We start from the raw sequence: 14,768 nt of genomic DNA on the forward strand, positions 1-14,768 counted from the left end.
TTTGCCACTCTGTTAAATGCTCTTAGTAACAATCTAGAAACTACTTGTTTTTTAAATCAAAATTTTAAAACCATTTTAAAAGGGATAACATTGCAGGTTAAAGCTTTTAGTTAGTTATAGAGACAGATGTATTCCATTTATTGAGTTTCTAGTTTATTCAACTTTATACCAGCTCACTTGACAGGCTTTTATTTAGCTGTAAATTCCTATACAACCTGCTTGATGCTTGTGTATATTACCTTTTCTAGAATAATTTCACAATATCTGCATTGTCACTCCACCTGGGACTGATAGAGCTCCTAATTGTCTAAGTTGAGCCTTTCAGTGACATTAAAGGCATTGCTGTGATGTTAAATGCTGGCAAAAAATTACATTATTTTTGTAGGAGATGAGCTTAATGAGAATGTTAATAAGGGGCATGTTTGCAAGAGTGAGGAAATCTGGAGTTGTGTGTAAAAGCCATTAGTAATGTTTCAAGAGATGTTTTTAGGAAGAAAAACAGAAACAGACAATCTTACAACTGCTCAAGGACATAAGGGGTTATCTTTTGCACTGGACTTGATAGAAACATAAGTGTATTTAGTGTAGTGCATGGGCATATGCTTGAAATGTGGCCTGACTTACCAGTACCATTAAACCATTATCATACTTGCTGGCCTAGATGTGGCCAACACCAGCTATCAACCCCTTTGACAGTTCCCTGGCATAACTTGGAAAATGCTGTATCTAAGGAGTTCTTGTCCGTAGTAGTGCAGATGTGGCTGCTTTCTTATAGGGAAGGAGAAATCCATGTGGGCACAGGTTGTGTTGCCCTACCTGCTCCCAGGTTTGAAAAATCAAGCCTTGGTTGATTTATTTACCAGTATAAGTTTGGTGTTTATTTGTCCTTCATTGCTTGTTGAGTGCAAAAGCGGGAAAGAAAGTAAACTTGATGACTGTATTTTATGAGGGAGAAGTGGATAGATCCCTGTGAACTGATGATGAGTATGAATATCTTACCCTACTCTTTGTTCATAGCTTGGTGAAGAGAACACAGATACTGCTGAAAAGGTCACGGAGCTTCCAGGAAGCGTGGAGAAAATCGAAGAGCTCCTTGGAAGTGTGGACAGCTGGGCAGCAGAGACTGAATGCCTGCTGAGTGAGATTGGTCACAAGACACCTGTGGAACCCCAGATGGAGGAATATTTGCAGGTGAAAATGGGAATATATTCATACGTACATACAGCTTAAAATGCTTGCTCATCAGATTTTCATCTTTCAGCATGGATTTATGACTTGGGTAAAATGCACTTCCATCAATGAAGAAATAAATGCAGGTTTTGTGCTGCAACATGAGGTGGTAGGAAGTCAACTAATGCTAGTATTTTGGTATTACTTCCTAGAATCAGTCCTCGATGAGCTAGCAACAAATGAGTCTTCTGGTGTCTGTGTGTTCGGATGATAATTACCAATTAAGTGTTGTTGGTGTTGTTGATTGGTAACCTGCTCTCATTGGTAACCTGCTCTCATGATATTAGTCATGTGCAGCACAGCTCTTGCAGCAGATTAAAACTTTGCAGGGTGCTGAGATTCGAATTTTCAGTGCTTTCTGTCATGTACCCATGCTTGGGACAGTTTGGCTGTATTCAGTGCACTCCTGTCAAAAAACGGAATACCTGAGGTATTTGCAGCAGCATCTTGGATAATCTGTATGTCTCAGTTTACAGGCAGTTGTTCTAGATATCCACAATGAGCACTGAAGAATTTTTTTTGTTGCTTCCATTTCTGTCTGTTGTATCTCTTGTCTCTCAACCAGAGACTGCTGTTTCTCTCTAGCAAAGGGTAGGTTGAAATATGTAAGTCCAACTCTGCAGCTTCATTGTAAAGTCTGATTTATTTTCTTGTCCTGCCAGTGAAGATGAGACAGCAAAGATACTGGGCTTTGCATTAGAGAAGCAGAAGCACTGTCACTTATTCCTTTTTCCCTATTTATGCTACAGGGGCAACATAGTCTAGTGGTAGGAAAGTGGCAACCAGAAGCAGGGTTCACTGAATTTCTTCTGTCCAAGTGCTAAGATTAAAGACAGATGATGTCTTAAAGATGTTCTTCAGTACATTAAATCCATGTACAGTAACTGCAAACCAGATATTGTTTTAGTTTACTTCAAGTTTGTGTCTTCTTGTCTTCTTGTTTGTTTACAGAATTAGGAAGTGTGAGGATGTGAAAAGATTATATTCATTCTTTTAGGCATATGTTTATAAACAAATCCTCATTTTGCAGCATGACACCAGTTTGTTAAAACAATGAATTAAGTAAAGACACACTGAAATTCAGCCTCCAAAAATATGAATAATATTGTGCATTTACGTCTGTGAGCAGGAGAGATCTGGTCACTAAATTCCCACAGCACAGTAGGTCAAGAAGCCACTAAAGCACTGTTTATCATTAAAAGAATGCTAATTGACAACTTCAAACAGGAAAATGTGTTGAATATTCATAGATCAAAACAATTCTAATATGGACATTTCATGATAAATATTCAAATATGGCACGCTACTTTTTGCATGCAAAATACTCAGCTGCTTCCTGCCTTTTAGCACTCAGTCCCACTAGAAAGTCTGAGTCTTGATTATGCGCTTACTTTTGGATGACTTCATGATCAGGTAATGCATATCCAAATGTGTGGTTTGTGCTTTTGGAAGGCTTTTCAGATGAGAGACGATGTTTAAAAAATTACTTCTAATTGAGTCTGAGACAAAGTACTGATGATATCACACTGACAGAAAGAACGTGTCAGCAAACAGAATCCCCTGTGGATGGCAGCAGACTCTCTACACAGAGATTTTGCAGCAAAATACACTGACTGTTATTGGGATATATGATTTTGTTCTTGACCGTTCATAATTAATGCTGGCTTTTTCATTCGATTTCTTTAAACCAAAGGCATAAATACTGTGCAGACTTCTAATGCTTTTCATTCAACCAGAGCTTGGCTGCAAGGGGAATCTCGTGCCAAGAGCAAGTTATGGCAGCAGAAGATATATTGCAATCTCTGATGAAGAATGCTTCAAGTCAGGTGTCCCAACAGCACTGTCACGCCACTGGGCTGCCAGCACGAATTAAAGAAGCCAGAGACAGAATAGAGGTACTCCTTTATTGCTATTGCACTTTATACCCACAGTTTTTAGCATTATGTGGTTAGGAAGACTCCTTTTCATTCATGTAAAACAAAATGAGTTTATACTGTTGGAATCAGTGCCCTAGACTCTTGCCAGGGACAGAAATTAGAACATTTCAAAGATCAGTATCTCAACTCGAAAAACTTGAGTGATGTTATGAAGCAATCACATTAATGAAAGTCTCTTTCATTCAAGGTTGTTATGGGCGATATGAACAGCATCCTGCCCAAATCCGAGAAGAAACCCTCACATAAAGAAGCTTTACTCAATTTTGAAGAATGTCAGAAGGAAATTGAGGCTTCCATTTCAAAGGCTGTGCAACTTGTTAGTCAAGAATTTAGTCCCGAAGTGCACATTTCAAGATATGAGGTAGGTTCATTTTCTGAGCCAGCAGAATGAATGAAGTAGTTCTTAACATCATTTAATGTCTAAAAGGCTGAGAAAAATATGAAATTTTTTGGGGTAGCTTTTAATTAATTAATTTATTTATTGCTAAGTATAAACTTGTTAGCATATATTGACAGGCAGACAATTTGAATGAGGAAATACGAATCTGAATTCCAGTTTATTTACTGCCCTGTCTTAAATTATTCAATCACTCTCAGATCCCTGTTCTGAGCTACCGCAATTTTGTTTCCTGATTAATAATTGAGATTCCTATCTTGAATCATATGCCTGAATTTTTGGACAACTTATTAAAGTGAGATTATAAATGCTTAATCTCCACTTCTTTTTCCAGTAGCTAAATGATAAAGAAAGTGTCAGGTGTCAAAATTTATATCTCTAAAAGGGATCCTTAGTGAGGTTTGAAACATGGAAACACCCGATATCTGTGTTGCCTCACAGTGCACAGTGAGTTCTGGACAGCCCTATGCTGGCAGCTGCACAGAGCTCACAGGGTCCCATTGCATCAGTGCAGACCTTTCACATGCTTTATGGGAGACATGGGACATGGCTGGGTGTGTTCCCTGGAAATGAGCAGAGTTCAGGAGCTTTAGACTTTTCTCTTTGGTGCCACATTTTCCCCAGGAAAGGTTATGAAAGGAACAACATTTGCTTTTGTCTATAAAACACATATTGATAGTGTCTGCAGCATATTTGCAAATATGCAGGAGTGGAGAATGCCCTTGTTTTCAGTCATGCAAGGGCCATCCCAGCCCACACTTGCCGTGTACACGTGCTTTATATATGTCCCTTATAGGCTGCTGATTACATTTTATTATATCGATAACTACATTCAGTTCTGTTTATCTTTTGTAATGCTGCCTTGTTTTGCAGGAAGCTTTTAATGCTCTGGACAATAAAGTTCTTGACAGCTTTTTGAAAGCTGTTGAACAACTGAAAAATATTTCATCTGATCAAGAAAAGCTGGTAGTAGAAGAAAAGAGTGAAGATATTCGAACAAGATGGGAGGTGAGATAATATTGGAAGGAGACTCCACTGTCTGTTCTCATTATGATTTGCATCTTGGAAAATGTGCTTTTTTTTGTCACACTGTGCTCTGAGACTTTAATTTGCTTTGTAATACTGTCTCTCCATCTCACGGGGATAATGTGTTCTGAATTTTGCAGGCCGTTCATAAGGAAATTATATCCTGTGTCCAGCTTCTGTTAGAAAGGGAAAAAAAGAAATTTAACACAGCTTTAAAAAAAATCAATAAGCAATTAGGGAAAGAAAAGAAACTCCTAAATATGAATAAAACCAAAGGGCTCATCAAGGAACATGAGGTACGTGACCCTTTACTTTTCTGCTCACTTGTTTCTCTTTCTGAATGCATTGTCCCTCCTGCTTCAGCTTCCATTAGTGGATGTAGTAGCTTGTGTTTGTGAAACAGAACCCTTGTTTTATGTAAATAGAGAACAGAGGCCACCAAAATTATTTCAAATTGTTTCACTGACTTTCTGACTGCAGACAATAGCCTCTTTATTACTTACCTCCTTTTTGCATAGATGCTACCTTTTTTTCTTTTATTTTAGGACAATCTTGAAGCATAAAACAGATTTATCTGTGCAAAGTGTAAAAATGAGAAGTGATTTTGTGTCCTTAATTTGTTACAGTTGTTTTACTACAGTTGAATAAGATCGGTGCCTTCAAGTGAGAGTATTTTCTTGCAGTGTTGTAGTCCCGCTTTGTCTTTGTGGACCATATAAATTAAACAGAGTTAGATAGAAGACTTGAATTTTTCATTTGTGGGTGGGAGGCGTAGTGAGTCTTGCATATTCCATAGGCAATGGTTGTTGTGCTTCATTGCTGCTAACATTTTCGTTCATCCTCTTTGATATGCATTGACGTGGCTGGTTTACCACTTAGAAGGGTAATGATATGCTCTCTGTTGAAATTCTGGCCCTTGCTGAAATAAACATAGTTTTCATATTTGCTTTTCATGAGTTTATTTGGACCGAATAGTAAATATCCAATAGAAAAGAAAAAGAAACATTCTTAGGTGCATTCCTTCTGCTCAAATTTTTGTTAGATTTGTATGTATCAGCCTCAGAAATAAAATCATTGAGTGGTGAGGTGTATTTTAAACACATTTTCCAATTCACTTTTTTCTGTGGTCAGTATTTTAAGTGTCCGCGTGCAGATGACTTGGGAGCAGATGTAGCTAAACTTGTAGGTACAGAAGTAATTTCAAAATCAAGTGTGAATACAGCCTTGGAAATGCAGCTGGGGAGCACATTCCCAGAATTCACAGTTGCTTTCCCTGCTTTACTTGGAAAAAATATCAAGGAAGATAAATGTTTCTCTCATGATTTGACAGCTTATACTTTAAATCCACTCATCCAAGAAAACAATGGAAATAGAAAAATGTATGAGAATGATTAGAGTTGCCTACTCTTATGGCTTAATGTGAGATTGTGTTATTTTCCTTTGTTTAGGCCTTTTTTTCGCATGAAGGCAGCCTGAAAGAACTTAGCAAGTCACTAGGAGATCTTAAAATATTGGGAAAACTAGCAAGAGAAACCATCCCAGACCTACAGACATTCACTGCAGACTCTGAACAAAAGCTAGAAAAGCTTCAGCAAACTGTGGCAGATACATACACGGCCCTGCTGTCTCATGCTGGAAGAAGGCAGCCTTCCAAGAAAGAGTGGGTGACTGAATGCATGATGTGCTGTAGCCTTGTAAAAATCAGATGTGTGTGCAGGTGCTGTGATATTATGAACATACTCCCAAGAACGGGCAACTTCACTTTTTATATGTTTAATATTAAATTTCATAATCTAGCAGTGTTTGATTACCTTCCGCACAGCTGCACTGTAAAATTTTAATCGTAAGCCTGGATTTGTTTTTTCCCTTTGTGTTTCATATTTTATTCTTAAGCTGTAATTTCTTTTAAACCACAGGGGCTCCATTGTTGCTTCTGAGAATGGAGAAAAGTCCAGTTCTATTCAACAAATTGATATCCTTTCAGTACGGGAGGTAAGAAGTCAATACTTACTGTTAAGAGACAGTGTTCAGTCTAGAGGAGATCACTGGCAAAAAGAAAAGCTGATTACTTCTGTTACTATTCTTATTATGGCAGATTTCAGGACTGTTGTCACAGAACAAAAGCCTGTTTTACTTGGGAACCTAGAAAGAGTAAATGTTCAAAAGTAACATGCAGGGAACAGCCCTAAGCATCCTGAAAATGTGTGAATCTCCAGTCTTGCATTATTATATTTTGCTAAAGAGTGCTTTTCAGCTGAAAGAGCCATATGTGAAGCTGTGTTGAACTGTAAATCCCATACAGTGGCACATTAAATTTCTAAGGACACAGAGAGGAAAATTAGTGAAGAGTTGGAGGCATTTTCTTTAGAAAAATAGGGGGGAAAACAGAACCCATGTAATTTCTTAGAAAAAAATTCAGAGAGAAGACAGTACTGATTATGATGTGGATGTCACAGAAGATGTCTCATTTAGGATAAGCATTGATGGCAGTGAGGCTGTAGACAGCTCATCAGACAGCATCCAGACTGTCTGTTGGAAGGGATCCATTGCATTTACATTAAGTTGGCAGATACAGAGGAAGTTCGGCTGTTATCAAGGGAGATCTCTTGCAAAACTACTCATATTGTCCCTGATAACAGTGATAAATTCTGCTCCATCATAGATGCTTGAATTATGATGTGAACTGAATTATGAATTACTGATGTCAACTGGCATTAAACTCAGGAGAGTATATATATATCAAGAGCAGGAGATGTGCACAATGATCTGGTATAAGCAGCCTAAAAAATAAAAGGGTGCAGAAGGCAGTTCCTTTTGCTTTCTGCATCAGAAATTCACACAAATGGCTTGTGATTGCCAGAGTTGTGGTGGGGTGGCTGCATGTGCAGAGGCCCAGCACAAGTGTGGAAGGAATGTGTGATCTGGCTGCAAGTCTTCTAAACTCTGCTCTTTTGGCTCATTGTTGAGATAAAGCACATCTTGTGTTTGTGAGTGGTATCTCTCATCTCCTTTGGCACACACGAAGCATTCCTTCTTTCAGGAGATCACAGACATCTGCAAAGTCATTGTTATCTCTTTTGTTTTTTTGACTTAGACATCAAGACCCTCTGAAGATACGGTTTTGGAAGCAGATATGAAACATCACAATGGAGAAAGCTGTGAGAAGATGTTTGAGGAAGACAGTGATCTGCCCACACCAGCTTTATTAGAGGGGTAATATTTATAAGTTAAAATGCACGTATAGTAAGAGATGATACAATGCTGGACATTCATAAGTCAATAGACTTTATGAAGCGTTGGGTGCACTTTTGATATGAAGAGCTCTGTTATTGCTCTACTTCTGCTTACTTAGTATTTCTTTGCATTTGATAAGGAAGTGCTGTAGTAGCTAAATAACACAAATATCAGTGTATTACAGAAAGAACACTTTAAGCTATTACAGTTTTTCTTCTGCACTTTTCTTGGAACAGAGAAATCTGTATCCACTTTACCAATAGCACCAAATACCACAACATTAAAGAAAAGTGATAAGTTTTTAAAATACTTCACGTTTTTGCATTTATAAAACTGAATTTAAAGGATGCCAGAAGGCATGTGAACACAAAAATTATCCATGTGAACAATGTCTCAGCCACTGTATATACTTGTCATTTATGCCCATTCATTTGCAACTTAGGTAAAAATATGCATTTGCAACAAACTGTGCTTATTTTATATGGCATTCTTGGTTGGCAACACCCAATTTCTGCTATGTTCATTAAATCAGAAGTAATAGTCACACTGACAGTATTGTATCTTTCTTTAGCTATAACACACAAAGAAGGAACCTAGAGGAACTTCTGCAAGTAAGCAGAGATAAAGTGGCATCTGGCTTTACTGATGAAATAAAGGGCACTTCATGCCTTCAAAATAAATTGCTTGAATTACAGGTAAGTCAGTCTTCATCTTTTAAAAGAATACTTGATGCCTTAATTGTTATTTTCTCATGTAGAGCCCTTACCTTCTATGAATTGTGTATGCTGTCAAGGGATACAGAGCATCCTTACAAGCAGGTTCATTGAAAACAGAGAGAAATTGAGGGTTTAACGTTGAGCACAACCAAATTCCTATTTAGCACAGCAGTTTTGCCACTACTGTTAAAAGTAGAAATTGGTGACTGTTTGTAATTTGCAAGATCTAATGGAAAAAAATAACTATGGAAAACAGATAGATAGATAGCAGTAATAATAAGTGATGGACCATGGCCAGACTGGAGGAGTTTCAAAGGTGAACCATCAAATGTCAGTGGTGGATGTGCAGCATGAAACTCCTCTAGGACTTAGGACTTAAGTATATTTGTGAGAAACTTAGGGTGATGTTACAAGGCACATAATTGGTGTTAGAGATTTTATTATTGTAATTTTTCATCTCTTCCACTGGAATGAGGCCAGAAGCTATCTAGTGTGTTAGAACCTGCCTCAGATCTAAGTTTGAATTTTGTTCTTTCACAATCAGTTAAAATGAGATATTTTCTATTCATTCTTGTGTAAAAATGGCAGAAGCAGACTTATCAGATATTTCTAGCACAGAAAATTTCATTCTAAAAAGCTGACAGAGATTCACATGCAGCTGAAAATTGGGTCTTTGAAAAAGAAACCCTTAACTAAAGATGACATATTCAGCTTTTTCCATAGAAGCTCTTGTGGTTGTCATTTAATGAACTGGCCAGTCTGTTGTACAGAATCATGTTAAATCAATGAACTCTGCATGTCTTTTAGATGGTAGAGAATGATATCAATTCTGGTTGGACACAATTGGGAAACATCTCATCTGTGTTAGAAAACCTCGTGGATGAAGTGGAGCAGGCTGCTATTTCTGAGACAAGAAGCAAACTAGAAGGAGAATGGACAGAACTTCAGGATATTATAAGTACCAGGTATAAAACAACGTTTCATGATATTAGCAAAGGAATTGTTCATAGTAAGTAAAATGTGTATTTTGAGGTGAATAGCGTGTGTTATAGAAAGTGTTCATGCATTTTTAGCTGCCTTTTGTTTTAACTGCAAAAGACTTAGGTTTTCTTTAATTATACACGGCAGATAGTGTGAATCTCTTCAGGCAACTCAGAGTATAACTGGTTAAATGAGCTGTGGTTCATGCTGCTTCTTATATTTATCAATAGAAAAACTTGTTTGATCTCTGGGAGAAAAAGAGAATTAGATCCATCAGACAGTCAACTACAATATCTTTGTGGCGTTTCATGCCATGTCAGGTGTCTTTTCTTGCTACTTTCCCAATTTGTGTTTCTTTATTTTCTTATAGAACTAATTCTTTAAGGACTGCCTTGGAAATTGTTTTACCAATAGAAAATGAGTCCATTCTTCTACATGAACTAGATCAGCGGCTGAACAAAAAAGGCATCCAGCAGTTTAATCTGATGAACAGTGATCTTGCCTACAGAGAGCTAAAGGTAAGGGAAAATGCCGATATGCAGAGACAGCATCCCAACCAGGACAATTCTTAATATCTCTAGGAACTAGAAGACTGCATAGGGTTTCTCCCTTAGGACTTTTGCACCATTCACTTTACTTCCCAAAACTTCAGATCTGATTTGTGTCTAAACACATTTTAATCCATTTGCTTCAAATGCTGTTGTTCCTCAGTAGAGCCAGACAGGCACCCTTGATAGGCTCTTCTGTAAAAGGCATAGCAATGAATATTTAATATTTGGTCAGGACTCTCCTTTGCTACAGTTTTACTCTGTCCCCACTTGGCTATGTCAGTCTGTGGAGTGATATAAGTAATGTGGTGTTAATTAATAAGCTAAACTAAGCTGCCTTGATCACACCTGCTGAGGGATCTGATTGTGCTGCAGGGTTGGACTTTTTAGCTGCTTTCAGTATCTTGTTCCTAGACTCTGCTCTGTCTGCTAGGTGTGGTGGATGTTGTTTTGTTCCTGGTATGTTGTCCCTGCTGAGCACATAGGCTGCTACACAGTACTGAAAGTTTGCATTTGTCTGCCCTTGGCTCTCAAGCTGAGTAGAGTTTCAGTCTCTCAGGCTCTGGGGCAGAGTTCATGTGCACTCTGTGTTTGAGATGACTCCTTCTGGTTGGTAGGGACCTGCATTTTTTCCTAGCTTTGCACTTCTGGGGTTTCACAACACTGATGTACGGCTGTTCATCTGAGGGCTACATAATCCTTTAACTAGGTAATGAGCAGGCTTCACAAGGAGATTTTTAGGTGTGTGTGAATCTCCTCTGAAAACGCAGTAAAATAAAAACATAAAAGGTATCAGAAATAACAGTAATCTGTGTGCTTGCCTGTATTCCCAAGTCCCAGGACTCTCATCAGCTTTCTCTCCTATTTGTCTGGCTGCCGGCAGGGCAATTGGGGTTTTTTCATAATGCTGAATAAATTCTCTGTCTGTGGAATACCATTTGATTTTTCTCTTTTAACAAATCCTTCAACAAGTTCCAGAGTAGGGGAAAAAACAGTTTTTCTTTCTTAACCACTTTATTTAGCATACCTACTGTATTGCTGTTCTGCATTAATGACTTCAGATTGCCTTATACAGACTTAAGTTTATATTTCTAACATGATAATATCTCTTAGCAAATGGTGAACTGAACATATAGGCACAGCGATGCAGATTTACCAAATCAGTTGCATTTGATAATATTTCAATAACTAGATCTTCCACAGTAACAAATTGTAATGGAAATTCCAAACACCAGAATCCAAAAGCTGTTCTCCTTCACACTTTTAACAATATTTATACATATATGCTACTTGGATCAGTAGAATTTGTTTTTCATTAGTTCAGCTCAAATACAGGATACAGACATTCTTTCGCTTACTAACCCTGTTGGTGTCTTTCTCTATTTCAGGAGCTACAGAGATCCATATTAAATCAGATTGAAGTGTGCAAACAATTGGAACACCTGGATAGCTCAGCAAGAGATGAATTTAATCCAATAGATCTGCAAGCTGCAAGTAAAATTATGTTTTATTATCAAAACCAGCTTGAAGAAATGAGCCATAAAATGCAAATCCGAGAGACAGTCCTTAAAGATCTGGAAGCTTTTATGGCCTCATTGAGGAAAATTAAGTCTTCTGTCAACCATCTCACAGATCCTGTAGGCCAACCTGAAATACAAGGAAAAACATGGACAGAGGCTGCACAAGAACTTTCTCATATGGCAAAAGAGGCCCAGTGTTTGGATGAACGCTTGAAAGCAGTTGATATCTGCTTGGAAGATGCTGATTGTGGGAGAAATACTAGCTGTGAAAAGCTTGTTCAGACTTTATCTGAAGAGCTAAAAGTGTCTGGTGATCACTCAAGTGAGCAGATGCTTATGGAAGGAAGTGATTTATACAAGGTTTTTTCCACCAGAAATGAGGAACTCCTTAAAAACATTCAGGATCTACGTGATAGAATTAACAAAATAGGTCTGAAGGATCCAACAGTTCCAGCTATTCAACAAAGGTGAATTGTTTTTCAAAGCTCTTGTAATTAAGTAATTTTAATGAACTCAGAGGTTCTATGGACTCGTTGCAGTAGAACACTGAAACCTGACTGTGTCTTAAAGCTTCTTCATAGCACTGAGAGATTGTGAGTTGTGGCTTATTCTCTGCTTTACAACCTAAAAGGGGGAAGCTTTATCCATTTATTTTGTTTTTAACACCATGTATAGTTCTTTGAAGTACTATTGATGACTGGGAAACAGGAGGAGGCTGATTGTTACAATTGTAGTTTTCACTAAGATAACTCAAACAGGGAGGCAGCTCTTCTTCCTGAGCACCAACATGTGATCTGCACCTCTGAGCAATAGCGTTATTTTACCATACCTTGAGTGAGTCATTCATGTGATGCCTGTATCTCAGGTTTCAGAGGAGTTCTCTGCAGCCTTACAGAGGATGAGTAAACAGTTCACTACAGTCTTAGCGTGGGGAAAAAGGGAGAGGACTTTATGGTTGCGAAATCCCACGCTATGCCATAACTTTATTTAAAGATAAGTGGAATGCACTTCACATTTTCATACCAAATAATTCACTGTGTTCATGCAGAACTCATTGGCCTAAAGGATTTGGGATTGCTTACTCAAACGGCTCTTAGGTCAGCGTAACTCATCTGGCAGACTGTCAAATTTCATGATCTGAAAATCAAATTACACTTTTTATGATGTCATTTAATATAGCAAGAGTGCTCAGCTCAGGGTGAAATTCCAGGGAGCTTTGATAATTACATAGATAAAAAAAAAAAAAGAAATCAAGACTTGCTTTAATATAAACCTGTGTTTCATATATTATTTTTTTTTTCTCCTAATAAAGGGTAAAATCATTAATGGAATTGGAAAAGGAATTAGATTGTTCTGCTGTTGAAATGAAATCTGTGCGAGAAATTGCTAATAAGCTCCTGCAGATGAAAGAGGAAAAGGCAGAAGAATCAAATGAGCAGTGCAGAGCTACAGAGAGATCATGGGAGGATACGAAACTCTTGCTTGCTGAATGGTAAGGAAAAGTTGTACTATTTTAAATAGTATTTTACAATCAAGAAGTTTGCTAATGAAATGAATGAGCAAAAAAGTCTTAAAACCATGCTTCAAAGTAAGTGAAATTCTGATGCAGTAGGAATGTCATAATGCCAAGAATGGTACATGTAAATTTGCAGCCAAAGCTCATTAATATTATTTATTTTTAAGAAATCACAATCCTGTCATGTAACTGGTATATACTGATAGATGACTGTTATCAAAACTTAGTTTGATAAGCGTAAGAGAGTCTGGGCTCCCAATATATATGTAGGAGAAAGAAGCAGGTTTGGAAGAAGAGGCTTAGGCTGCTCCTTTATGCATAGCCAATAAATAGTTAATCTCTTTTTTTCAATAGCCAGGAGCAGTGTGTGAGGGCTCTGGAGCTCCTGAAGCAGTATCAAAGCTGCAAAAGTAGTCTAACCAGCATCATCCAGAAACAGGAGATTGTGCTTTCACAGCAAAATTCGTACATGGGGAAGGACAATTTGAACAGACTGATAACAAAGGTGAGTGAAAGGAACTTAATGAAAAGTTATATAAATAAATAAAGTACCTTTCCTGGGAGTGTGGGAGTGTTGCTGTGTGTAAGGTTGTACACCTGGACTTCAGGGTAAACATCAAGTCCTCGCTTTCGCTTTGGCTTCCAAAGTACTTTTAAGGACTGTACTCTCGTGTTAGATTGATGACCATCTTTACTTAGTAAATCACGTTCTTATTAAAGGGGGATTTTGATCAAAAGTGGAAAAAAACTGTTTCGATCCAATAGCAAAACAAGATGAAATCTTGTTCTGCCAAAAGAAAAAAAACATTCTAAAATCAGCAGGATGTATTTCACCTGTATTTTCTCTCAAGTTAAAAACCTTCTAGTAGGTAGTTTGCAAATATACAAAAGCAACAAAATCTGCTAAAGGGATGGTTTAAAGCATTGTAAACACCTCCAGCAAAAATAATATCTAATGGAACTCTGTGAGGACTGCTTGCTTATCTGCTGTTGTTGTAATGTGTAACTGAGAATGTAGATCTGCATCCTCTCCCTGCTCGGGTCATAGACAGGGCTGCAGGGTTTGTCTGCACTGCGCAGTGCTATGTGGAGATTTTCACCTAACCCTGAGAAAGAAGCTGAAGAACAGGAGCTGTAAGGCTGTGTCAGCATGACACATCCACTGAAGGACTGGAACATGACAGATCTATTCTGCTTCCCAGGCTGGAACTTGTGTTCCTTGCTGTACATCATTACCACCTTGCTCAGAGCCTGCTTGGGGTTGCCAACATGAAACTGCACAGTGATGCAGACTTCTGGGTGCCAGGACTGGCCTGACAATTCAGTATTTTATTGAGCTATGATTTCAACATTAATCTCTGATGTCATACTGACTTTGCTGACCAAACTGCGTTGTGGTTCAGACAAAAGCTTGACTTGTAGCTACATTATTTTTATGTAAATGGATGCAAGTACTGGGCCTACGTATCCATAGCTAATGGACTGTGGAACAGCAGCATTTCCATTGTGACTGTTTTGGTGAACATGTTTCACCTTTCCTGGCTGAGTTACATAACAGGCTGTTTAGATGCTATTTTTAGTCTTTCTGATGAGACACCAACCATAGTTCAGGAACATTTGCTCTCAGCCAGGGATGATTCAATTTAAACATAAACATTTCCTT

The 14,768-nt window shown here is 38.0% G+C and overlaps 1 protein-coding gene across 1 annotated transcript in view; it reads left to right on the forward strand.

Moving 5' to 3' along the window:
* SYNE2 (spectrin repeat containing nuclear envelope protein 2) overlaps positions 1 to 14,768 on the forward strand; it is a 162,388-nt gene that overhangs the window by 38,155 nt on the left and 109,465 nt on the right. Inside the window, exons 18-31 of the mRNA XM_072337588.1 lie at positions 1,018 to 1,191; positions 2,967 to 3,125; positions 3,355 to 3,528; positions 4,438 to 4,572; positions 4,731 to 4,886; positions 6,039 to 6,250; positions 6,507 to 6,582; positions 7,685 to 7,803; positions 8,396 to 8,519; positions 9,348 to 9,505; positions 9,892 to 10,039; positions 11,458 to 12,056; positions 12,902 to 13,081; positions 13,460 to 13,610. Of these exons, the coding sequence (XP_072193689.1) occupies positions 1,018 to 1,191; positions 2,967 to 3,125; positions 3,355 to 3,528; positions 4,438 to 4,572; positions 4,731 to 4,886; positions 6,039 to 6,250; positions 6,507 to 6,582; positions 7,685 to 7,803; positions 8,396 to 8,519; positions 9,348 to 9,505; positions 9,892 to 10,039; positions 11,458 to 12,056; positions 12,902 to 13,081; positions 13,460 to 13,610 (2,565 nt within the window). The remainder of the gene's footprint in view (positions 1 to 1,017; positions 1,192 to 2,966; positions 3,126 to 3,354; positions 3,529 to 4,437; positions 4,573 to 4,730; positions 4,887 to 6,038; positions 6,251 to 6,506; positions 6,583 to 7,684; positions 7,804 to 8,395; positions 8,520 to 9,347; positions 9,506 to 9,891; positions 10,040 to 11,457; positions 12,057 to 12,901; positions 13,082 to 13,459; positions 13,611 to 14,768) is intronic.

Source organism: Excalfactoria chinensis, chromosome 5, assembly GCF_039878825.1.
Source record: "Excalfactoria chinensis isolate bCotChi1 chromosome 5, bCotChi1.hap2, whole genome shotgun sequence".
In the NCBI taxonomy this organism is placed as follows: domain Eukaryota; kingdom Metazoa; phylum Chordata; class Aves; order Galliformes; family Phasianidae; genus Excalfactoria; species Excalfactoria chinensis.